General features: G+C 37.9%; 2 protein-coding genes across 2 annotated transcripts in view; both read right to left on the bottom strand.

Moving 5' to 3' along the window:
• Window positions 1-18: 18 nt before the first annotated feature.
• LOC125838010 (uncharacterized) overlaps window positions 19-26,726 on the bottom strand; it is a 56,503-nt gene continuing 29,795 nt past the window's right edge. Inside the window, exons 2-4 of the mRNA XM_049517063.1 lie at window positions 517-1,085; window positions 353-413; window positions 19-185 (exon numbers count right to left, since the gene is read on the bottom strand). Of these exons, the coding sequence (XP_049373020.1) occupies window positions 19-185; window positions 353-413; window positions 517-1,085 (797 nt within the window). The remainder of the gene's footprint in view (window positions 186-352; window positions 414-516; window positions 1,086-26,726) is intronic.
• Window positions 11,159-11,557, bottom strand: LOC125838254 (uncharacterized). The gene has a single exon (XM_049517336.1). The coding sequence runs from the start codon at window positions 11,555-11,557 to the stop codon at window positions 11,159-11,161; it is 399 nt and encodes a 132-aa protein (XP_049373293.1).

The raw sequence follows: 26,726 nt of genomic DNA, 5'->3' as shown, positions 1-26,726 counted from the left end.
AGCTATTCATTTCCTTCACTAGTTAGGACCAAGGAGCAGTTGGATAGCATTTAACTGATGCACTGGTTGTGCAACAAATAATTCCTCTTTCGTACCCTTTCCAAGGATCTCCAATTTTATTTTCTGGTCATATTGCAGTTTAGTTTGCACCAAGTGTTTTTGGTATTTGTGGACAACAGGAAGCACTGAAACAGATAAAACTTACAATGCAGATGTATATATTTGTATCACGAAATAGACAGTACTTAACAAAATAACCACATTTGCACATAAATATCTTGCTCAAATACAGATATTCAAGTCAAAGTGACAGGTCAACACAAACAAGACTATGACAAGGCAGAGAAGTTACCAGTGCTATCCACACAGCTTTCCTTTTTGAATGCATCTTGAATGCTGACTCCTTTCATAAGCTGATATGATTATCAAATTGGTCATTCTAGTAACTGTAAACCTCAAAATTGGAAAAAGGATAGCATCATAGGAAACAAAGTACCATTAATCAATTAGCTATACCTTTGCATTGATTGATTCAATACGATGCAACAACTCTTTTGCACTACTTTTTTGTGAGCCACGCAAAATACAAATGCCAACATTCAAAATCTTTTCGATGTCAGCATAAGAAGCAACGGATGTGCAAATGTTTAAAAGCTTCAAAGCATGTGGAACCAAATCCGTCCTTGAATCACAATATCGACAGAGATACTCTGCATCCAAATTGATGCTTCCTCCGACTGTCCCAGCCATGTAAGCTCGTAGAGCACACTCTAGATGGGAAACATGTCCACATATGTGGCCATCAACTACTGTAGCTTCACATCGGATGTAACTGTACCCATCATAGTCCAAAGTGATAAGCTTACTGCAAAGTATACAACAGCAGTCTCCGCAAAAACCAGGCTCACTGCAACAGAGATCACAAAATCTGGTGCCCGTCAAAGGATTTTCTGCTGTTAAACTGCTACAGATTCGGTTACCAGCCTTACAAGTAATGGCTCTGAAAGGAGAATCAGACAGTAAAGGCTGCATTTTTGTCCCTGAAGATGTAGTCCTCTCTTTCGTATCTGAGTCAAAACCAATATCTAAATAATGAAAAAAAAATTGGCATAAGGTTAGTAAACTACCAGTAGTGACGGAGCCCAGGATTTCAATTATGGGGATTAAAAAAAAAAGTCTTTATGCCAAGCAGATTCAACAACTTACAGATATGCAAAAAAAATCATTTTCACTATCTGTATGGAGTAATTTTTCAACGAAGCTCCGTACCTGACTACATGCACAGACTGTATAATCATGGACAAAATTCACTTCAAAAATAAAAAGATCCACCAAAAGGGAAGAAAAAAAATATAAATTTGTGTGGACTGACTAGATACTTGTAATGAATAGGAAACCAAGCTCAAATCACCATTTTCTTAAAAATCCAAATTCTTGAGAAAACTCAAAAAGTTTGACTTCAAAATTAGGAATTAAATAGCCTCTACTGATGGGGTAATAAAATCTTGAAGTAAACAGTGGGTAATAAAGATGGGGAATTAAAAATCGTTACCCAATTGAAGAATCTCGAAATGCCCCTTTAGAATTGCCTTTACCGAGCTTCCAAAGTTCAAAAATGGTGAAATGAGGATTAATCCCCGATTTTGGAAAGAAGAATCTATCCAAGTCACTTTTACCCTTCGCAATCGCAACCCGATACCTCACAATTGCGATGAGTAATGCTGGTCAACTCATTAATTGACCATCGCGATTGCAATACAAGGCCACGCGATAAAGATGCTCAAGATGCTATTGTGATTGCAACATCCTCCATGCGATCGTGAAGCACAAGACCACATACCAATGTGGCCGCGACCAAGAGCCTTGCGATCTCAAAGATTACTTAACATGCATCAGATACAACACATCAGCAAACACCAAGACTCAACAAAATCACCTAATGAACCCTCCGGATTCGTTTGGAATTTCGCACACACAAACCACATATGCTACCCAACAAAACTCGACATTCCAGACTCAATGGAACGTTGGAACACATCAGCAAACACCAAGACTCAACAAAATCACCTAATGAACCCTCCGGATTCGTTTGGAATTTCGCACACACAAAGCATATATGCTACCCAACAAAACTCGACATTCCAGACTCAATGGAACGTTGGAACACAGATACAAAGTCTCTTTGACCTAGTATCCGTTTAAGTCGCAATAAACTAACTTTTACTCAAAAACACTAAACTGCCCTCAGAACCTCTGAAAACTCAACCAAGACCTCACTTAGGAGTAAAATCATCCCCTGAATCCAATGGTGTCATCGGAATTCCAATCCTAGCGTTCAAACTCCGAATGTTGACCAAAGTCAACTCTTGGCCTAATTATACTTAAACTTCCAACTCAAGGGCTCATATCCACGAAAAGGACTCCATAATTGAAAAAACCTACACTTCTAGACAAAATTCCGCATTCTGGAGCTGATGGAACATACTAAAGACCCTTTCGAGACTCGTAGTTCTGATTGTTGTCAAAAACCACTTTTAACAACTTGAGGTGTCCAAAACTCTAAAACTTCCAAAAGTCTCAACTTTCCAATTCAATTTTAAAACCAACTTCATAAACTAAAAAGCATGATTTGGGAAAACTATCGAGAGGGACAAAATGATAATTTTTCCAAAAGTGTAACACCCCGTATCTGAAAGAGGAAAGCTTAACAGATTTCAAAACTCCCAGGTGCCATCCACGAGGGCAAGCCCGGCCCTGGTGTGGGCCAAGTACTGTAGGTGGGTCCATGGATGGGTGCCTTAGGAATTGTCCAGGCATGGATCACGGTTGGACCTACGGACCGTAGGTGGGTCCACGACCCATGGTCCAAGAATCGTAGGTCAAGACAAAAGTCCCTGACCACCAACCACGGTTCACCAGGACGGACCATAGGTCCATCCATTGTCTGTTGACTGGGTTCTCGGTTGGTAGGTCGGTGACAGCTGACAGTTAACTCAGGGGCAGTTCAGTCTTTTCCTAATTAATTAGTTCCTATACTATGTCGTTTTGCCTATATTTAGAACCCCTATATAAGTCTTTTTACCCCCAAATTCATCCCATTTCAGTCAATCTTCCAAATTCCCAAAAGAAAAACCAACTCCTCCCAAATATTCTCTCTCTAGAACTTGAAGAAGAAGATTTCACCTAGGGTTTCAAGATAAGGATCCAAATTCTCTATTGAAGATAAGAAATTGGACTTGAGGTATGGTAGTTTTCATCCATGAATCTCTTTCATTCATAAAGTCCCCAAATTCCCCTATTTCAAATGGTAGAATTCCCCAATTAGCTAGGGTTTTCTTCAATCACCATTGGTTCTTTTGATTATTGATCTTAATGATTTGATTATTTTTAAATATGCATGAATTGATGATTTAGAATGCTTTTATGATGTTTCACCTTTGAACCCATGCAAACCCCTATGTTTTCCAAATTGTGATCTCAAAATGTGGGTTGTTGATTATGAAAGAGGAGTTTTATGATCTAAAGCATGAAGTAATAGAATTACATGAATTTATGATAAAATCCCTATCTAATGTTTGAATTTTAGATTTGGTGATTGAAAACAAACTTTGAACCTTGAAAGGGAATAGTATGAGTTTATGCATGATCTTATGGAAACTATGTAAATGTTGTAAGGGTGCTTTGAGAGTGAAGTGCCAATGTTGTTGTTGTTGTTGTGTTGTTGAAAGGTTACTCTCATAAAACACTTGCAACCATGATGTGAAAGGTTTTCTCACATAGAAAGGATTCTTAGGTTGAAAGGCTATTCTCACCTAATCGAATCAATGGATAAGAGCTATCCTAATTAACTAGCTTGAATTGACAAGATGACATGTCTTTCCATGGATAATGAGAATAAGTAAGAAAATAATATTCCATGGGAATTATGCTTAGCACCGTGTGGATATTGACATTGATATAGAAGCTCTCCGTTAGTAGGGCTGGGTTTCTAGAAGAAGTCTCATGAGATGGAAGCTCTCCCATTAGTAGAGGTCGGGTTTCTAGTAACAATCTCCTTATCCCATAAACTATGTGCCCTCATAGGATGATTAGCTATGAATCCATTTAAGCTAGAAGTTCATGGTTCTACCTTAGGCAAGTAGAACAACCTTCTCGGTGTGGGAGAACCGGGTGATCATGTTTTAGCTCACATGGTCTCTATGTCGGTTAAGGCTAATTTTCCCACAACAAGATGATTAATGAACTAAGGTTACTTAAAGAAGTATTTCATATGTGTTCAAAGGCTTAAAAAAATGATTTAGCTTGCATTGACCATGATGTTATGACTTATGTTTTCTAACCCTCTTATATCATGTTTTAATTGGTCAATTGCATGTCATGAAATGAAATGTCCTTCTTAGCATGTTTTAAATGTTTTTATGCATAACTATCATATTTGTGCATTTTTGTACTAATGCATACTCTTGCCTACATTTTTCTCAAATGTAGGGTCCGTCAGGCAGGGTTCCTATTTTAGTGGCTAGAGCTTGGACTTTGATTCTTTCCGAGCTTGGTGAGTCCTCATGGTTCGAGGACGGACTTTCCTTATTCTAGTTTCTCTTCGTATTTTCTTTTTTGAATATGATATATGGGCTAGGCCCACTCTCATTCGATTGTAATATAAACTATGTTGAGACATCAGTTAGACTTCCGCTTTTTCTATAAAATGTTTTGGACTTAAATGTTGTTTTGCTCTTTATTGTTTTATTACTTTATGTTATGATATGATAAGTGGCTTGTATGAGTCCTTCAGGGTTTATACGCCATGTTACATCTAGGGGGTACCCCTGGGTCGTGACAAAAAGTTTTAAAAAATGACCTGCAGGGTCATTACACAAGGTTGTGATGGTTCAGACACATACAGAGAAGATGCACATATGATTTAGTGCAGAAGTGTGAGAGGTTGGCTATGAATGGTTTCAAGAGATGAGTAGGGGTAGGCGAATGAAACATTAGGGAGATGTGATTAGACATGATTTGTCGCAACTTAATCTTACCGAGGACATGACCTTAGATAGGGGTTATGGAGGTCACAAATTTGGGTAGAAGGTAAGTTAGATAGTTAAGTGTTTCCTCACTTATTTCTCTATATTATTAGTCGTTGTATTATCCTTGTAGTTTTTTGTCTTGAGTTTGGTAATATTTTTTAGAATTGGTAACAATGTATACTTCAACATTAACGATATGTTGGGGACCTTTTAGAAAGTCAGAAAAGAACAAAAAGTGTAATACTTAGAGAAAATGATCAAAATGGTCCTTAAAATTAACTATTCTCCGTTAAAAACTAACGTCTCCCCCCAAATTCATCTCTCTTCTCTCCTTGCCCACTCCTCTCTGGTTCTTTACTGCATATTCTTTCTGAAAAGAGGATCTTAGTCCATCGCATATATATTGATGCCTATTCAAGCTCACACATAACTTTTGCAACCTAATTTTTTCTTCTTCTTTGTTTAAGTAATTTCTTGCTTTTGGGACAACTGGAAAATACACCAGACTCAGTGAAGGGGCAAAAAGAAAAAGCACACCTATTGATTTCATTTTTCGTTAAATTAACCCACTAGCTAATCCAATCCAAAAATCATTCAATTCACCCAAAAGAGATTATAAATTTATAGTAATAAAATAATAGAGAATTTTTTATGTGTGTATATCATCCATAAGCATGGATATGCTACTGCTCTGTAACATTATATTTCAAATTTTATTTTGTGTATCGTCCTCGAAGGAATAACTCTTTCTAAATTTTTTTTTTGAATTCAACTAAAATATAGTCATTCATATCATTAACAGAAAATTGAACAAACAACTCAAATAATTAAGTACCATCAATTTTTCTAAAAGAAGATGAAGAGTTGACAGTGAAAAAATAGCAAAAAACTAATATGAATGTAAAATTTATCAATATTTGGGATTAATTAACACAAAAGAGAAGAAAGTTAAAAAATGAAATAATGAAAAAAAATAATTTAGGAAGAGGATTCAGTTAAAGAGAGAAATGGAAAGGGATGCAGAGCATACTAGTACTGGGAGAAGAGAGAGATAAGTTTGGGGAGGGATGTTAGTTTTTAATCGAGAATAATCAAATTTAAGGCTCAGGATCAAAACGATACTCATTTTACATATATTAAGGACTATTTCAATCAAATGGTATATATTAAGGACTAAAATAATTCAACCCCTATACATGAAGAACCATTTTGATCATTTTCTCTAATACTTACAAGGATCCTAAGAACTATAAAAGTTGATCTGAATCCTCTAATCCTATGTCTTTACACCAAAAATATAGATGTTAATTATGTCTTGAATTATTCCCTTGTGTATTTTAGGAAACTATAATTCCTATTGGTTTAGAAGACCCTTTGTCCTAATAGATTTGGAAAAGGAAAATATTATTCTTATAGGATTGAAAAAACCTTATCCTTATAGGTTTGGCGCTACTTGGGATATATATATATAAGGGATATAGTTGGGGATTCTATGATATGGTACATGATACACAATGTAGTCCTAAGAGATTCCCAAGTATTGTAAGCTTCTTCTTTTTTTCTTTCGTAGTGAAAAACTCTCTCTGCTTTTGTGGGGAGGAGTAGGCCTAGCGGAACCTCATTAAATCCTTGTGTTATTCTTCTTCTCTATTTTTTCATTGTTTGTGACTGTGTGCTAGTTAATCCATGATATTTCTGCAACAATTGGTATTGGAGCTTGGTTAAGGTTTCTAGACATAATCAAGGGTTAAGATGTCTCCATCATCTTCAATAAAGTATGAAATAGAGAAATTTATTGGTGGGGGGGGGGGAGGGGAGGTCTAGTTTCAGTCTATGGAAGATTAGAATGAGATCGCCTTTGGTGTTACAAGGATTGTGAAAGACATTTGAGGAGGATTTTCCAAAAGTGTTGAAAGAAACAGAACAGGCAGACTTGAAGGAAAAGGCTTTGAGTGCGATATTCGTGAGCGTTAAAAGTAGCGTTCTTAAGGAAATTGCTAAAGAGAAATCTGCAGCAACGACATGGAAGAAGTTAGAAGTTCTGTACTCTAAATAATCGCTGACAAACCACCTCTACTTGAAAAAAAGGTTATACAATCTCCGTATGAATGAAGGTACATGGGTCAAAACTCACCTTGATGAGTTTAATTCAATTATAATGGACTTGAAGAATGTAGATATCAAAATTGAAAGTGAGGATCAGAACTTAATCGTGTTATGTTCTTTACCACCGTCTTATGATACTTTTTTTGATACATTGCTATATGGGAAAGACAATATCTTAGTTGATGATGTTAGTAATGCACTAAAATCTAAGGAGTTGAGGAAGAACTTTCCAGATAGCAGAACTGATGGTGAAGAACACAACATACAAATTTTAATAGAAAAAGGTTTAACGCCAGATCGAAGTCTAGAGACAGAAAGCAGAACTACTATGAGTGTGGGGAGCAGGGTCATTAAAAAAGAGACTTTCCTAGACTAAAGGAGAAAAAGGGGAAGCAAAAGTTGATTACTCAAAAATATTTGACTACTCAACAAATATTGTTGACAATGGTAATAATTATGATGACATTGATTTTGTAGGGGAAGTTTTTGCTGTGAGTTCTGATCATAGGCAAAATTCTTGGGTTCTTAATTCTGGTGCAACTTTTCACATGTGCCCATACAAGAATTAGTTTGCAACTTACGTACAGATGAGTGGTGCTGACACCTTGGTGATGATAATTCATTAGAGGAAGAGGGGATTGGTAACATCAACTTGAGAATGTTCGATGGCATTATTAGAATATTGAATTTTGGCATTTTCCTTTAATGAAGAGGAATTTCATTCTCTTTCAATATTGGATGATCAAGGGTATAAGTTTCACTCAGAGAATGGAGCACTTAAGTATGTAAAGGCTCCATGGTACTCATGAAGGGTAAGCTTCATTCTGGACTGTGTTATCTACAAGCCAGTAAAGTTGAAGGGGAAGCAATTGTAGCTTCTGGGAAGAGTGATCTGAATCAATCTCAATTTGGCACTTGCGACTTGGACATATGAGTGACAAGGGATTGTCTTTGTTGAACAAGCAGAATTTGTTGGATGATTACATAAATCAAGCTTTAAATTTTTATGAGCATTGTGTGTTTGGTAAGCAAATAAGGGTGAAGTTCAGCAAGAAGGCTTTACACAAGACAAAAGACAAGTTAGATTATATACATTCGGACTTGTGGGGTCCAAACATAATTCCCTCCAAAAGTGGTGCAAGGTACTTTATGACTTTGATTGACGATTACTCAAGAATGGTATGGGTGTATTTCTTGAAAACAAAAGATGAGGCATTTTCAACATTTGTTAAATGGAAGATGATGGTTGAGAGGAAAATCGAAAGAAAAGTTAAACGTCTTCGAAATGACAATAGGTTGGAATTTTGCAACTTAGAGTTCAATAACTTCTGCAACAGAGAAGGCATAGTGAGACACCACACTTTTGTTGGAAAACCACAACAAAATGGTGTTGCAGTACATATGAACAGAATACTTTGTGATAGAGCATGAAGTGTGCTTTTATGTGTTATCAAGGATTTTTGGGATGAAGTCATCAATACAACTTGTTATTTGGTCATTAGATCTCCCTCTACAACCTTTGAGTTTAAAACTCCCTTTGAAGTTAGGTCCGGTTGGCCTACTGATTATTCAAATTTAAGAATATTTGGGTGTCCTGCTTATGCTCATGTAAGGGATGGAAAACTTGAGCCGAGTTCAAAGAAGTGTATATTTCTAGGGTATGCAACTGGAGTGAAAGGTTACAGATTTTAGTGCACAGAAGAAAAGACTCCGGGGTTAATTATTAGCAGGGATGTGACATTCAATTAATATGCCTCAATAGACAGTTAGAAGGAAAAGGCAATAGCAGAAACAGATCACGGTGTTAGTTACCGTATTCAGCTAGAAGTTGAATCTCTACTAGCTCGGCCCAATAGTTCAAAAGTGGAGGATGTGCAAGAAATTAATCAATATGATAATGATGATGCACCTATACAATAACAATCATATAGCATTGCAGCAGGTAGGAAAAAAAGAGTGTCAACCATAGAAAAAGATTTGCAAACGTGGTTACTGAAAACCTTTTTAGATATGTAAATTTTATAGAATTTGCTTTTTCAGTTGCAGAGACCATTGACGTGCATGGGCCTAATAGCTATAAAGAAGCTATTTCTAGTTCAAAAGTAGATCGATGGGTTGGTGCTATGGGTGAAAATATTGAGTCTCTTTAGAAGAATCAAACATGGAAGCTTGGTTCATTGCCAAGGGGATAAAAATAGTCAAACATCATATTATCTGAGATGTTGTATCTAAAGGGGTTGTTGATGTAAAGCAAGTGTCTAGACATAATAATACAGGAGATATGATGACCAAGACAATCCGGACCAATAATTTTAGGCATTGCCTAGACTTGATTGGTGTGAGTTGTACTCAGTAACCCTTTGGAGGGTTGGTAGCAAGGCAAATATGTGTTATTTCAATGATGAAAGGAATTCAAGCCAAAGGGAAGATTTGTTAATTATGTCTTGAATTATTCTCTTGTTTATTTTAGGAAACTATAATTCCTATTTGTTTAGTTAGGAGACCCTTTGTCCTAATAGATTTGGAAAAGGAAATTATTGTTCTTATAGGATTGGGAAAACATTTTACTATAGGTTTGGGGCCACTTGGGATCTATATATAGGGGATAAGTTGGGGATTCTAGACATGATACACAATGTAGTCCTAAGGGCTTATAAGTGGTCGTTTGGTTGGGAACAAGTATCCCAGGATTAGTTATCCTGGGATAACTTATCCCACCATGTATATGGGATTACTTATCCCATCACTATGATCTAAATGGTGGGATAAGTTATTCCAAACATGACAACCAAACAAGATACAAAATTTTTATCCCATCACTGTTTTCTTATCCCATCACTATGATATAAAAGTATTGTAAGCTTCTTCTTTTCTTTCATAGTGGAAAACTCTCTTTGCTTTTGTTGGTAGGATTAGGCCTAACCTAACTTCATTAAATCTTTATGTTATTCTTCTTCTCTATTTTTTCTTTGTTTGTGATTGTGTGCTAGTTAATCTACTTTCCGCATCAATAGAGATACAATGCAATTCCATTTAACCTTGTGAATGAAATTGGATATATCTTCAAAAATCCCACTATTTCTCTTCTTCCACCTTTGAGTTTGGTTATTATTCATTTCTTTTTGTAGTTCAATTATTGTTTTACCTTGTTTTGACTTTTGTTCAGGTTGATTTGTAAGATTGTGTATATTATCTTGCTATAATTTTTCATTTATGTTATTTCTTTTTCTATACTACTTTTGATTGTTTTTCTCTTGAGCTAAGGGTCTATCATAGATAGCCTCTCTACCTAGGTATAAGTAAGGACAATGTACACTTTACCCTCTTCAAATCCCATTTTGTTGGATTACATTGGGTATTTTTCTGTTGTGAATAATTAAACATTATAAAAACAGGTTAACATTCTCCAAAATACAACAACCATTCCAAATATTTTAAGTACGAACAACACATTTGTGTTTACACTTTTATATATTTCTATTCTTATAATACACAATTCGACAAAAAAATGGAGGTCAATGACTTTCCTAATAATTTCCTATAGGTAGAGTTGTTAGATAATGTGCTACATCCATTATTCTCTTGAATAATTAATGGAAAAAATGGATATTCAAAATACTTTTCAATGAGTATTAGAAATATTAAATACTCCTATTAAATATGAGAACATAACAAAGTTTACTCCTAGCAGCCATTATACAAATTTTCACATTTTGTTTGGTAAATTGCAAGTACTTGTAACTGGTATGATAACATTCACATTTGACAGAAAAGGAAACAAATAAAGTACTCTGTAAAGATTAGAGATTGAACAGAGTCCATGGACAAGGATACATATGTAAAGGCCAAGGGGTGAGACAGGTGATTTAGAATTTGTCCTTACACACAACTATTGTTCCAAGTGCATTAAATTTATTTGGAAATTTAGTATACACAGTGAGCCATGTGGTAAGTGTTGTTTCTTTTAATTAATGCAAACAACTGAATAAATCTCTACATACTATATACCGAAGAGCTTGTGGAAGCTAACCTATTGAGTTTGGCGACTTCTTTGAAGGAATCATCCAACTGAATGAGGCAAAGAATTGGTCGATATCCATACCAGGATACTGAGATTGGACATACTTTTTAACTGAAGTCTTACTTCGGAAAGCATTTTTCTTTCCATCTTTCGGTGCTTGAAAACGCTCCGGAAGATACAAATATCTATCTTTGAATGTGCCTGAATTTGTAGCTCTTTTCCCTGTCCTCCAGCCCCACTTATCACCAACATTTGGCCAATCCACAGGCGCATATGGTAAACCTTCACCAGAGTCATACTCAGAAACTGGATAAAGTTGAAGCCCAGTTTCATTGATTCTAGATGCAATCCCATTATATGCAACAAGTGCTAGACTCTCCCCAACCTCCTCCTTGCCTGACATTTAGATGGAAATCTCTAACTCTGTTGATACCAATGAAAGTCTAAAACCATGGAAAAATAAAAAAGAAATGTCAGAAGTCCACATCAGAAAGCAAACTGTTTTTGGCAGTAATAAATATAATGTAAGAACTACAAGTATTGGCAACCTGACCAGCAGAATGCTTGTGTATAATGCAACATGCTTGACATAAACATTTGAATTTATACAACACTTTATCGGTTTCCCCCATTAATACTATGTTTTGAATTTACTTCACCCCTAATTTTAGAAGAAAACAATCAGCTCAACTATATATTTAATTACACTTTCTATTTATAGGAGACAGTTCCATTTAGAATAGGTAGTTAGAGTTTGCACTTTTATTTAGTGGCGGAACTAGTTACTGGCAATGTAGTTAATTGGATCCCCTTCACTGAAAAATTATATTGTTCAATTATGACAAACCTAATCTTTCTAGTTATGTGTAAATTGTTGAATCCCCTTGGCATAAGGGAAGATACCAGTGCAGTGGACAATGGGGTTCAAAATTTGTTTTAGATCATATATTAAATCTTAGGTGTACATTCTAGTATTTATCTCAAAATTTATTTTCTAAATCTCTATCAGCCAATGCTATAATTGCATCTGCCAACTCCAGATTACCTGTTTATAAATAGCAACCGACACTTGATACATTCCAGTTACATTTTATTCTACAAAGAAAATGAAAAGTTGGACCATATATATATAGAGAGAGAAATAAATTTTAAAACTCTAAAACCACTCAACCACAACCGAAAAGCCACAATTAAGGTGGGAGAGCCTCGACGGCTAGCTTTCACTCTACCACAAGTAGGTAGCTTCTTCCCAGGTAGTCCTTTTCGAGTTAGGTGGTCAGGCGCCTCCATGGCACGATGGGTGATGGATGACTCTAATACCATTGATACAATCAAGGAGAACATATAATTAACATGGAGTAAAAAAGACGATAAAAGGCTTCTAACACAAATGAGTATATTTACCTACTTCAAGAAAAAAACATTAGTTTTTCAGTATAAATAATTATCATATATATTGAGGACAAGTATATCAATTAAGAGAAAGCTCTGATTGAATTTGAGAACATACCTGAGAGATTAAGGACTTGACTGAACTAGTTTTCCTTCTAATCCTAGACGAACACGAAAAATTTAAAATTCAAAAGCAAGGAAAAAGAAAAATCAAAACCCTAAAATCTTGTGAAATATGAAGGCGGTAATAAGTTTTTTTTAGTATTCAAAAGCTTTTATACTCGCTTCATGTGTGAGTTGGTACACACCCGTCACATTCCTTAAGGAGTAATAATTAAAAGAGTAATTATATTGTATCATTCTTTGAATATAATTAATTCAATATTTTGACAAATGTATTGGTGAAATGAATGGTACTTCCTCTAGTCTATACATAATTAAGTGAATTGTTAGGATATAACTCTCCTCTTAAACAAAAATATTTAAGGACAAATATTAAAAACTATTTTTTTTTATTATTATTCCTAAACTATTTTCTTAAAAAATGTAAAGTAGTTAATAACATCATTAAAAGAAAGGATAAATATGGAAACTGTAACATCCGACAATTTAAGTGGCTTTGAAGGAGCTTGAAATTTGAAAACAAATAATCTGGAAATTTGGCTAAGTGTGGAAATCAGTGAGTTTTGGCCAACTTTGAGTAGTCGTAACTCCTAGATCAGGATGAGTTAGGAGTAGTTCCAGTTATGTTTGCGAAGCTCGTGGAACGATCTTTCCAACGCCACCGAGTTTGCTCGATTTCGAGTTCGTATGAGGGAGTTATGCCCTTTAGAAGTTGGGAAGTTGGAAGGGAAATCCGTCCGGAAAATTAAGGGCATTTTGGTCTTTTCACAAAGTCTTTCTTTTGAGCTCATAATGTTGTATTAGGCTGACCTTTGAACCATTTTTGCCCCATTTTTTTGAAAGAAAAAGAGTTAGGGTTCTTGAGATTGAAGAAGAGAAGAAGGAGAAGAAGAGAAGAAAGAGGAGATCAACAAGATCATTGTGGATTTTCGTCGGGGGTGATCCCTATCAAGGTATGTGAGTTTTTGTGTGGGTTGATCCTTTCCCTCCCACACACTAAGTTTATTCTATGATTTGAGAAAAGATTGGAATTGTTGTTGAAGTGTTGAAGTTGTTAGTTGTTGTTGATGTTGTTGGTGGTGTTGTTGAAGTTATTGTTCGTTGTAAGACATGATTAGGTTGTGCATTTAAGTTGAAACCTATTGTATGATTGAGGGAATTATGATTCTAAGAGTTATGACCCTTTTGAAGTTGAATCACCATCAATTCCTAGAAAGTTTTGGCTGTCGATCCCGATCTACGGACGTGACCTACGGACCGTAGATCGATTGACGGTCCGTACTGGTCAACCGTCAATCAGGACAGCAGATGGGTTCTTGGGCGTCGATCTACGGGCACGACCTACGGTCCGTAACCTGACCTACGGACCGTAAGTCCGGACCGTAGGTCAACACTTAGTCATTTTTAAAAAAAAATGAATTCTGGGGAAGTTTCTGACGCGATCTACGGACCTGCAGGACGGACCGTAAGTCCATCTACGGTCCGTCGATGGCGTCCGTAGGTGCCATCTATGTCACCAGAAATCTGAAGTCTCAGTCAAATTTCCCCATTTCTTTTCTCACTTTCTCATGCATGTTTCAAAGTATTATACCTATGTTTTACAGTTGTTTCCGACACTCCAAGGTACGCATAAGCGTTCAAGAATCCCTCCATAACATGTGATCGAACACCTTGAATTCATAATTCCGATTCAAGGAAAGATAGCTCCAAGTCAAGTGAAGTTAGAAGTCAAGAAAAAGAGTATAGAGTTTCAAGTCGAGTAAGAGTCTCAGTTTCAAGTTAAGTTAGGAGTTTGAAGTTGAGTTCATTTCTCAAAGTTATTAGGGAACTATGTATTCCCAAAGAAGTTTTAAAGAAATGTCTTTACATTTGAATAAGGTTGGAAACTGAGATTTCCAAAGGGGCCTTCGGGCTAGTTTTGAGTAATTATCTCACATCAGCAGGAAGAAATGTATTTTAAAAACATAAGAGCCAGTACATTTTTGGGAGTAGTATCGAGCACCGAATTGGGGGAGCGTTCAAAGAACCCACAGCCCCCATAGAACCATGTTAGCCACCATGGGTAGAAAAGGATCATTCTTTTTAGAAGAATCCTTTTCAGATTAGACTAGTGGATCCATTAGGCAGTTCAGGTCTTATACCTTTGGCCGGGTATAAGATGCTCTGGCAGCGTGAGGTCGATCGCTGTATCATCACTATAGCTCTTATGTGATGGTTGTCGGTTAGAGAAACTCCCACATCAGTTATTGTATCTTCATACACAGAGATTATTGTATTCTTATATACATCAGTTCATTGCATTTCTAAATACATTTCAGGCTTATTGTATCCTTGTATACACACAGAGTTTATAGCATGTTTTAAACAGTCTTTCTTTATATCACACTTGTTTTAAATTGCCTTATATTGAAAGAAGTCAATCAGGTTGAGTTGAGTTGAGCCAGGTAAGCTGTTCAATTTTCTTCCAGATTTCATTCTAGCCTTTGTTGCTTAGTTTTCCAGCTCGCATACTCGTACATTCCATGTACTGATGCCAGTTGGCCTGCATCGTTTGATGATGCAGATTCAGGTACCCCGGATCAGCATCCTGCACGTCGTTGATCCAGCTGAGCACTCCAGAGTCAGTGGTGAGCCTCCTTGCATTCCGGAGGACTCAATTATTTTGTGTTCTTAGTTAGTTTTGTTTTATTAGGATGTTGCGGGATCTGTCCCAACATCCATCTCATTATTTTAGAGGCTTCATAGACAGATAGTCAGTCAGCTAGTTCTGAGTCTCTTATCTATGCATATATGTAAATATCCTATTTTGAGATTCGGGTTGCCTTATGGCCATATTTTATAAGTTAAGTTGTTTTGCAATATTGCATTGCTTTGGATTATTCTGTGAGTTAGGTTTCCGCTGAGTTAAGAAAGCCAGGCCAAGGGTTCGCTTGGGGCCAGAAATGGTCTCCGGGTGCCGGTCCCGCCCAGGGTGTAGGCTCGGGGCGTGACAAACTTGGTATTAGAGCAAAGAGTTCAAGAGTCCTAGGGAGTCTATGAAGCCGTGTCTGTAGAGTCCTAGTTATCGGTTTGAAGCGCGCCACATCTATAATTGGGAAACTGCAACATTTAGGAAGATTTCTCACTTCTTTCATACTCAACTTGTGCGTTAAAGTTTATCTCTAGAGAGTTTCCTTCTAATTCACGCTTGTGTGTGTTTCAGATAGTCATGCCTCCCCGAAGAGTTGGCAGATGGCGTCTTCCTAGACGCTACGTTGATGAGCAAGACTTACCTGATGCACCTGGAGTGCAAGATCATGGGGAAGTTTCTAATGCCGAGTTCAGAGAGGCGATTAGAATGTTGAGTCAAGCTGTAGCTAATCAGATTGGTCAGTAAAGGGGAGCTCGACAGGAAGGAGCTAACACTTCTAGGATTCGTGAGTTCTTGGGGATGAATCCTCCGAGTTTCATGGGGTCGAGCACTACTGAGGATCCAGAGGATTTCATTGAGGAGTTGAAGAAGATTTTTGATGTGATGCATATGGCAGATACTGAGCGGGTTGAACTAGCTGCGTATCGGCTGAAGGATGTTGCCAGAACATGGTTTGACCAGTGGATAAGGGGCAGAGTTGAGAATGCACCACCTGCGAGTTGGGCCCGTTTTGAAGAAGCTTTCTTGGGGCATTTCTTTCCTCGAGAATTGAAAGAGGCTAAGGTACGTGAGTTCCTCACACTTAAGCAGGAGTCCTTGAGTGTTCATGAGTACAGTCTGAAGTTCACACAACTATCCCGCTATGCTCCGGAGATGGTTGCGGACATGAGGAATAGAATGAGTTTGTTTGTTGCGGGGCTATCTCGGTTGTCAAGCAAGGAAGGTAGGGCCGCAATGCTTATCGGGGACATGGATATATCAAGGTTGATGGTTTATGTGCAGCAGGTTGAGGAAGAGAAGCTGAGGGACAGAGAAGAGTTCAGAAACAAGAAAGCTAGGATCGGGAACGAGTCCGGGCAGCAGAGAGGAAATTCAAACCATTCCTCCTTTCAGCAAAGGCAACAGGGACCTGCTCCATCATTTGCTAGAGCACCTGCACCCAGATACAGAGGTGAATTTAATGTTCAAAATTCGAAGGACGTCAGGGCTAGACCAGCACAATCTTCGGGTAGTGTGGCGCAAGGGAGTAGTAAGCCTCCAGTCTGCGCCAAATGTGGTAGGAACCACTCAGGTATTTGTCGAGAGGGCTCCCTTGGTTGTTTCAAGTGTGGTCAGAATGGGCATTTCATGCGAGAGTGTCCAAAGAATAGGCAGGGTAATGGAGGCAATAAAGCACAGTCTTCTTCAGTTGTTCCACCAGGCAGGACGGCACCTAGAGGAGCTACTTCTAGTGTAGGTGGAAGAGCAAACCGCCTTTATGCTATCACCAGTCGCCATGAGCAAGAGAATTCTCCGAATGTTGTAACTGGTATGATCAAAGTCTTTGCTTTTAATGTGTATGCTTTGCTAGACCCAGGAGCAAGTTTATCGTTTGTAACTCCTTATGTTGCAAATCAGTTTGAGGTTCTTCCTGAAAGACTTTGTGAACCCTTTTGTGTTTCTACACCTATTGGGGAGTTTGTTCTAGCGGAAATAGTTTATCGTGATTGTCCTGTTTCTATCAATCACAAGAGCACCATGGTTGATTTGTTTGAGTTAGACATGGTAGATTTTGATGTCATTCTAGGTATGGATTGGCTTCATGCTTGTTATGCATCGATAAATTGTAGAACTCGAGCAGTCAAGTTTCAGTTTCCGAATGAGCCAGTCATAGAGTGGAGTAGCAGTTCAGCAGTGCCTAAGGGTCGTTTTATTTCGTACCTTAAGGCAAGAAAGTTAGTTTCGAAGGGTTGTATCTATCACTTAGTCCGAGTTCATGACTCTAGTGTTGAGATACCTCATTTCCAGTCAGTTCCTATAGTAAGAGAGTTTCCAGAAGTTTTTCCTGATGATCTACCCGGAATTCCTCCTGAGAGAGAAATAGATTTCGGCATAGATCTCATTCCAGATACTCGTCCTATCTCAATTCCGCCATATAGAATGGCACCAGCGGAGTTGAAAGAGTTGAAGGAGCAGTTGAAAGATCTCCTAGATAAGGGTTTCATTCGACCAAGTGTCTCACCTTGGGGCGCTCCGGTTTTGTTTGTGAGAAAGAAAGATGGTTCCCTTAGAATGTGTATAGACTACCGCCAGTTGAATAAGGTTACCATGAAGAACAAGTACCCTCTTCCGAGGATTGATGATCTTTTTGATCAGCTTCAGGGTGCACTTGTTTTTCAAAGATTGACCTCCGATCAGGCTATCATCAGTTAAGGGTAAGGGAATGTGATATCCCAAAGACAGCTTTCAGAACCAGGTATGGTCATTATGAGTTTTTGGTCATGTCCTTTGGTTTGACCAATGCGCCCGCAGCTTTCATGGATTTGATGAATAGAGTCTTCAAACCTTATTTAGATATGTTTGTTATTGTCTTTATTGATGATATACTAGTTTATTCAAGGAATGAAGAAGATCATGCTAATCATCTCAGAACAGTTCTTCAGACTTTGAAAGACAAGGAGTTGTATGCCAAGTTCTCTAAGTGTGAGTTTTGGCTTAAGTCTGTGGCATTCCTAGGCCACATTGTGTCCGGTGATGGAATTAAAGTTGATACTCGGAAAATTGAGGCAGTGCAGAATTGGCCTAGACCCACATCTCCAACTGAAATTAGGAGTTTCTTGGGATTAGCTGGCTATTATAGAAGGTTTGTTGAAGGGTTCTCGACTATTGCATCTCCTTTGACAAAGTTGACTCAGAAGACGGTGAAATTTCAATGGTCCGAAGCTTGTGAGAAAAGCTTTCAGGAATTGAAAAAGAGATTGATTACAGCTCCAGTTTTGACGCTACCAGAAGGTACTCAAGGTCTTGTGGTGTATTGTGATGCATCTAGAATTGGGTTGGGTTGTGTCTTAATGCAGAATGGCAAAGTTATAGCTTATGCCTCCAGACAGTTGAAGGTTCATGATAAGAACTACCCAACCCATGACTTAGAGCTGGCTGCTGTAGTATTTGCTTTGAAGATATGGCGTCATTACTTGTATGGTGTGCTTGTCGACATTTTCACTGATCACAAGAGCCTTCAATATGTGCTTACTCAGAAAGAGCTTAATCTCAGACAACGGAGGTGGTTAGAGTTACTCAAGGATTATGACCTGAGCATTCTTTACCACCCAGGTAGGGCTAATGTTGTTGCTGATTCTTTGAGCAGGTTGTCTATGGGTAGCACCGCCCATATTGTAGAAGGAAGGAGAGAGTTAGCAAAAGATGTGCACAGACTGGCACGCCTGGGAGTCAGATTTACAATTCCGCAGAGGGAGGAATAGCGGTGACGAGCAGGGCCGAGTCATCATTAATGTCAGAAGTGAAAGAAAAGCAGGATCAAGATCCCATTTTGCTTGAGTTGAAGGCAAATGTTCAGAAGCAAAGAGTATTAGCTTTTGAACAAGGGGGAGATGGTGTATTAAGATATCAAGGTAGAATGTGTGTACCTATGGTAGATGGACTCCAAGAAAAGATTATGGAGGAAGCTCATAGCTCCCGATATTTGTTCATCCAGGTTCCACCAAGATGTATCGTGATTTGCATGAAGTTTATTGGTGGAATGGCATGAAGAAGGGCATTGCTGAGTTTGTTGCTAAGTGTCCAAATTGCCAACAAGTGAAAGTTGAACACCAAAGGCCCGGTGGTTTGACTCAGAGGATAGAACTTCCAGAGTGGAAGTGGGAGATGATCAATATGGATTTCATCACAGGGTTGCCGAGGTCTCGCAGACAGCATGATTCTATTTGGGTAATTGTCGACCGAATGACAAAGTCAGCTCATTTTCTACCGGTAAAGACTACCAATACAGCAGAAGATTATGCCAAGTTGTATGTTCAAGAGATAGTGAGACTTCATGGAGTCCCAATCTCCATTATTTCAGATAGAGGTGCACAGTTTACTGTACAGTTCTGGAAATCTTTTCAGAAGGGCTTGGGTTCAAAGGTGAACTTAAGTACTGCCTTTCACCCTCAAACTGATGGACAAGCCGAGCGCACTATTCAGACCTTAGAGGATATGTTGAGGGCTTGTGTAATCGATTTCAAAGGTAGTTGGGATGATCACCTACCTCTAATTGAATTTGCCTACAACAACAGTTATCACTCTAGCATCCAGATGGCTCCATACGAAGCTCTTTATGGGAGAAGGTGTAGATCTCCTATTGGATGGTTTGAAGTTGGTGAAGCACAGTTGATAGGACCAGATTTAGTTCACCAAGCTATGGAGAAAGTGAAGGTGATTCAAGAGAGGTTGAAAACGGCACAGAGTCGTCAGAAATCCTACACTGATGTTAGGAGAAGGGCGTTAGAGTTTGAAGTAGATGATTGGGTATATTTGAAGGTTTCACCCATGAAAGGCGTTATGAGGTTTGGTAAGAAGGGGAAACTCAGTCCCCGGTATAATGGACCTTACTGCATAGCCAAGAGGATTGGCAATGTTGCTTATGAGTTGGAGTTACCACAGGAACTAGCAGCGGTTCATCCGGTATTTCACATCTCCATGTTGAAGAAGTGCATAGGCAATCCTTCATTGATCCTACCGACTGAAAGTATAAAGATCAATGATAACTTATCTTTTGAGGAGATTCCTGTTCAAATTTTAGATCGGCAAGTTCGTAGGTTGAGAACAAAGGATGTAGCCTCAGTTAAGGTCCTTTGGAGGAACCAATTTGTTGAGGAAGCTACTTGGGAAGCCGAAGAAGACATGAAGAAGAGATATCCATATCTCTTTGAATCCGCAGATCAAGGTATTAATTTCCTTCTTAGTGCTCTTTTAATTATAATGAGCATGTTGTTGTTGTTGTTGCATTTGCATGGTTGTTTGTTGGGTGTTGAGTTGATGTTACACCCTTAGCCCTATAAGAGTAACCTCATTCGAGGACGAATGTTCCCAAGGGGGAGATATTGTAACATCCGACAATTTAAGTGACTTTGAAGGAGCTTGAAATTTGAAAAAAAAATAATCTGGAAATTTGGCTAAGTGTGGAAATCAGTGAGTTTTGGCCAACTTTGAGTAGTCGTAACTCTAGATCAGGATGAGTTAGGAGTAGTTCCAGTTATGGTTGCGAAGCTCGTGGAGCGATCTTTCCAACGCCACCCAGTTTGCTCGATTTCGAGTTCGTATGAGGGAGTTATGCCCTTTAGAAGTTGGGCAGTTGGAAGGGAAATCCGTCCGGAAAATTAAGGGCATTTTGGTCTTTTCACAAAGTCTTTCTTTTGAGCTCATAATGTTGTATTAGGCTGACCTTTGGACCATTTTTGCCCCATTTTTTTGAAAGAAAAAGAGTTAGGGTTCTTGAGATTGAAGAAGAGAAGAAGGAGAAGAAGAGAAGAAAGAGGAGATCAACAAGATCATTGTGGATTTTCGTCGGGGGTGATCCCTATCAAGGTATGTGAGTTTTCGTGTGGGTTGATCCTTTCCCTCCCACACACTAAGTTTATTCTATGATTTGAGAAAAGATTGGAATTGTTGTTGAAGTGTTGAAGTTGTTAGTTGTTGTTGATGTTGGTGGTGGTGTTGTTGAAGTTATTGTTCGTTGTAAGACATGATTAGGTTGTGCATTTAAGTTGAAACCTATTGTATGATTGAGGGAATTATGATTCTAAGAGTTGTGACCCTTTTGAAGTTGAATCACCATCAATTCCCAGAAAGTTTTGGCTGTCGATCCCGATCTACGGACGTGACCTACGGACTGTAGATCGATTGACGGTCCGTACTGGTCAACCATCAATCAGGACAGAAGATGGGTTCTTGGGCGTCGATCTACGGGCACGACCTACGGTCCGTAACCTGACCTACGGACCGTAAGTCCGGACCGTAGGTCAACACTTAGTCATTTTTAAAAAAAAATGAATTCTGGGGAAGTTTCTGACGCGATCTACGGACCTGCAGGACGGACCGTAAGTCCATCTACGGTCCGTCGATGGCGTCCGTAGGTGCCATCTATGTCACCAGAAATCTGAAGTCTCAGTCAAATTTCCCCATTTCTTTTCTCACTTTCTCATGCATGTTTCAAAGTATTATACCTATGTTTTACAGTTGTTTCCGACACTCCAAGGTACGCATAAGCGTTCAAGAATCCCTCCATAACATGTGATCGAACACCTTGAATTCATAATTCCGATTCAAGGAAAGATAGCTCCAAGTCAAGTGAAGTTAGAAGTCAAGAAAAAGAGTATAGAGTTTCAAGTCGAGTAAGAGTCTCAGTTTCAAGTTAAGTCAGGAGTTTGAAGTTGAGTTCATTTCTCAAAGTTATTAGGGAACTATGTATTCCCAAAGAAGTTTTAAAGAAATGTCTTTACATTTGAATAAGGTTGGAAACTGAGATTTCCAAAGGGGCCTTCGGGCTAGTTTTGAGTAATTATCTCACATCAGCAGGAAGAAATGTATTTTAAAAACATAAGAGCCAGTACATTTTTGGGAGTAGTATCGAGCACCGAATTGGGGGAGCGTTCAAAGAACCCACAGCCCCCATAGAACCATGTTAGCCACCATGGGTAGAAAAGGATCATTCTTTTTAGAAGAATCCTTTTCAGATTAGACTAGTGGATCCATTAGGCAGTTCAGGTCTTATACCTTTGGCCGGGTATAAGATGCTCTGGCAGCGTGAGGTCGATCGCTGTATCATCACTATAGCTCTTATATGATGGTTGTCGGTTAGAGAAACTCCCACATCAGTTATTGTATCTTCATACACAGAGATTATTGTATTCTTATATACATCAGTTCATTGCATTTCTAAATACATTTCAGGCTTATTGTATCCTTGTATACACACAAAGTTTATAGCATGTTTTAAACAGTCTTTCTTTATATCACATTTGTTTTAAATTGCCTTATATTAAAAGAAGTCAATCAGGTTGAGTTGAGTTGAGCCAGGTAAGCTGTTCAGTTTTCTTCCAGATTTCATTCTAGCCTTTGTTGCTTAGTTTTCCAGCTCGCATACTCGTACATTCCATGTACTGATGCCAGTTGGCCTGCATCGTTTGATGATGCAGATTCAGGTACCCCGGATCAGCATCCTGCACGTCGTTGATCCAGCTGAGCACTCCAAAGTCAGTGGTGAGCCTCCTTGCATTCCGGAGGACTCAATTATTTTGTGTTCTTAGTTAGTTTTGTTTTATTAGGATGTTGCGGGATCTGTCCCAACATCCATCTCATTATTTTAGAGGCTTCATAGACAGATAGTCAGTCAGCTAGTTCTGAGTCTCTTATCTATGCATATATGTAAATATCCTATTTTGAGATTCGGGTTGCCTTATGGCCATATTTTATAAGTTAAGTTGTTTTGCAATATTGCATTGCTTTGGATTATTCTGTGAGTTAGGTTTCCGCTGAGTTAAGAAAGCCAGGCCAAGGGTTCGCTTGGGGCCAGAAATGGTCTCCGGGTGCCGGTCCCGCCCAGGGTGTAGGCTCGGGGCGTGACAGAAACAAAAATCCTACTAACAATTATCTTGAACGTTGAAAAAATCACTTATTTTGAACTACAAAAAAAAATTCTAACAATTTACTTAATATGGATTCAATAGAATAAATCTTAATAGTTCAGTTGGTTGATTACTTGAAATTTTATTTCATCTTATTGGTGAAGGTCTAGTTTATTAATAACTATTGACGGTAAAATTGGACATCTATTTTCAAAAAAAAAAATTAATGGTCAAAGTCACACTTCCATTATCAGTTTTTTTTTTCTTTCTACATAAACTATCTCCATGTATGTATCAAAGACACACATCATTTGAATAGTTGATTGTATATAGTATGCACTATGTATTTTAATTCAAAAAAAGATGTCAAGTAACAATCCACATGAATACATATTTCCATTTATGCAGAACTAAAGTGACTTTTAGTTTATGCAATAGAATATTGTAAATATTATATTATCTTTTATAGCAAGCTGAATCATAGAGATCTGTAAGAATCATATGAGAGATTTGTAGGATATTTTCTTACCTTTGGTAGAGCTACTTGCTAGTGTATATATACATATAATGCATGATATAAAGAAACAAAAACTTCTGTTAAATTATATGGTATCACAGTCACTAGAGCTCAAGGTTTTGGTTAAAAAAATTTGAAACTTTTCCCAGAATCTTGAGAAAAGGTTTCGGTTTCTTGGGTTTGGCAGAGTATATCTGTACTTGTTGTCCCAGCATTGTCTCATCAGTTCCAACACATTCCAGATTGTTTTATGGTTTTAAATCTATGTCCACCTTTGTTTTTGTCTTTGCTTCTCTGACAACTTGGTTCAGTTATGGTGTCGATTAATTGCTTTTATCGACAGTTTGGTGACCGTTTCTTGATCCTTTGCTCTTCGTAATCAATTTCTTGGCTAAACATTAGTTAAAATGTCCAAGGAAATATCTTTCATGACTGGAATTGTTCTAGCATTATCCAATGTTTATAGATTCTAAACTGAATGAGTATAATTTGAGTGGAGTAGAAAAATCAAGGTCTACTGTGTAGTGTTGATAAAGATGTCCATATTTTCCAAGATATGATGCTAAAAAGGTTTGGCTTATAGATGATGCTAGACTATCTTGCAAATCATAAACTCTATTGATAATGAAGTAGTTGGTTTTGTTAATCACAGTGAGTTTATGAAGGAATTAATGGATTATTTTGAGTATTTATATTCTGGCAAAGGTTTTATTTCAGATTTATGATATTTGTAAGGCTTTCTATTGTTCTGAGAAGGATGCTAAGTCACTCACTACATTACTTCATGGAGTTCAAGAAAACCTATGAAGAACTAAATGTGCTTCTGCCATTCATTAGTGATATCAAGGTGCATCAAGCTTAGAGGGAACACATGGCGATAATGAGATTTTTAGCCGGACTCTCCTCTGAGTTTGAGACTGCTAAATCACAGATTCTCATCAGTTCTAAGATCACTTCTCTCAAGGATGTTTTTAGTGGGGTGTTGTGCACAGAGAATACTCCATCTAATCAGTAGACCAATGTGCTTGTTGCAAAAGGAGGAGGAGGAGGAAGAGGAGGAAAAGTAGTGTTTGAATACTGACCCCCAGATTTGCCTAAGGAACATATATATTCTATCTGTTCCTTGGCAGATTACAACAGTTACATTATGTAAAGCAAATAAAATAATGACACAATATTTTATTGCGGAAAACCCCGGCTCATAAAGGGTAAAAACCACGACCTAAACCTCAATAGGATTTAACTCCACTTCATTAAACTCTGAGCCTCAACAAAAGATTCCAAACTTATGTAACCTAAGGAATTATAAATTCTACTTCCTAGATGCCAACAATCAACTAGATCATCGACCCCACTTCAAGTTATGAATTAAGATTACAACTCTTGCAATCCTAGGAACTAGCTCTAATTCCTAAACTCCAACACAAACCCCCCAAGGTTTATGTTCCCAAGTCTTTAAGTCTCCCCAACTTGAAGACTCTATTCCTACTCCAGTTTATACTTCACTGGATCTAGAAAGAATTAAATATACAATTCCATAAAAACTCAATACACGCAAACTTGACTTAAGAACTGTAAAACATAACACTATGAATCAATTCTTCAATTCTTGTTTCCTTGTGTTGGCTACACTTCGTAATCAGAAATCACTCAAATATGAACTCCCTCTATTTGATTGTATTTTGCTTGTAACTCTTTGTTTAAGTGCGCAATTTTCTCCGATGAAAACATTACCCTATTTATAGATTTGAACTCCTCACAGTCTTTCTTCTTCAAGTTGAACTCGACTATCTTCTTTGTTCTCCTTATTTGACTTGAACTTGATTTCCTCATCTGATCATGCTTCCTAATTCATTCTAGATTTGAAACCATATTCACATCATTATACTTCCTTCTTTGCTTATGCTTCCTACTTCATAAGGATTTATTTATGATAGGAAATCTTTTAGCATTGGTTTCTTGTAAAAAAACAACAGATTTTTCACCGCTTTATAACTTCTAATTTGCATGGTTGACGCTCTCCTTATTCCAATCGGATTTGGTCTGAAAGGAACATGTCGGCGAAACCGGTTCCTTTCATCTGTTCCTCTCTTTGTCAATTATCAAATTCTTTCTCGATCTGACAAATTCCCCGTTTTTGATGATGACAATCCATTGCTTCTTGTATGAATAGATCAATTTGTGTTATGTCAGTTTCTTAAAGCACAATACACAAAGCAAACACATTAGAGTATCATGTTAAACCAATTGGGTTATAAATATTACACAAGCATGCACTTCCCCCTATTGACACTGTGAAGGCATACACCACACTAAGAGAAGCAAATTCGATACTCATGGCCACTGAGGCTATCACCTACACAAACACTTAAAAATCAAGAACTTAGTTAGCTATACCAAAGCATTTACACAAACATAGGAGATAGACATGAACCTGAAACTGAAACCCAACATTAGTTGTAACATCCGACAATTTGAAATAGCTATGAAGAGGCTTAGAATCGGAAATAGTCATTTTTGGAAGGAATTCAAAAATCTGGAAAAAATTGGTGAAGTGTGGAAATCAGTGAGTTTTTGGCCAACTTTGAACAGTCATAACTCTTAGCTCAGGATGATTTAGGAGTAGTTCCAGTTATGGTTGCGAAGCTTGTGGAATGATATTTCCAACGCCGCCGAGTTTACTCGATTTCGAGTTTGCTCGATTCCGAGTTTGTATGAGTGAGTTATTCCCTTTGGAAGTTGGGCAGGTGGCAGGGAAGTGAAGTCCGTCTGGAAATTTTAAGGGTATTTTGGTCTTTTCCCTAATCATTTCTTTGGGTTATATTGAGGTGTTAGACTGATTTTTGGATCATTTTTTTCCTATTTTAAAGAGTGAGAGTAAGAGTGAGAGTTAGGGCTTGGGAGATAAGAGAGAAATAAGAGGAGAAAGGGAAGATCAAGCAAGGAGATCATCGTGGATTTCGTCGGGGGTGATCCCTATTAAGGTATGTGAGTTCATAGTGTTGGTTGGTTCTTTCCCCCACAC

This window comes from Solanum verrucosum, unplaced genomic scaffold (assembly GCF_900185275.1).
Source record: "Solanum verrucosum unplaced genomic scaffold, falcon-dt-bn FXZP01000079.1, whole genome shotgun sequence".
In the NCBI taxonomy this organism is placed as follows: Eukaryota; Viridiplantae; Streptophyta; class Magnoliopsida; order Solanales; family Solanaceae; genus Solanum; species Solanum verrucosum.
The sequence above is the reverse complement of the archived record's forward strand: the minus strand, read 5'-3'. Positions and strand labels throughout refer to the sequence as shown.

Bases quoted from the DNA above. Each gene is read 5' to 3' on its own strand.
- LOC125838254 (XM_049517336.1), bottom strand. From the start codon at position 11,557: ATGTCAGGCAAGGAGGAGGTTGGGGAGAGTCTAGCACTTGTTGCATAT.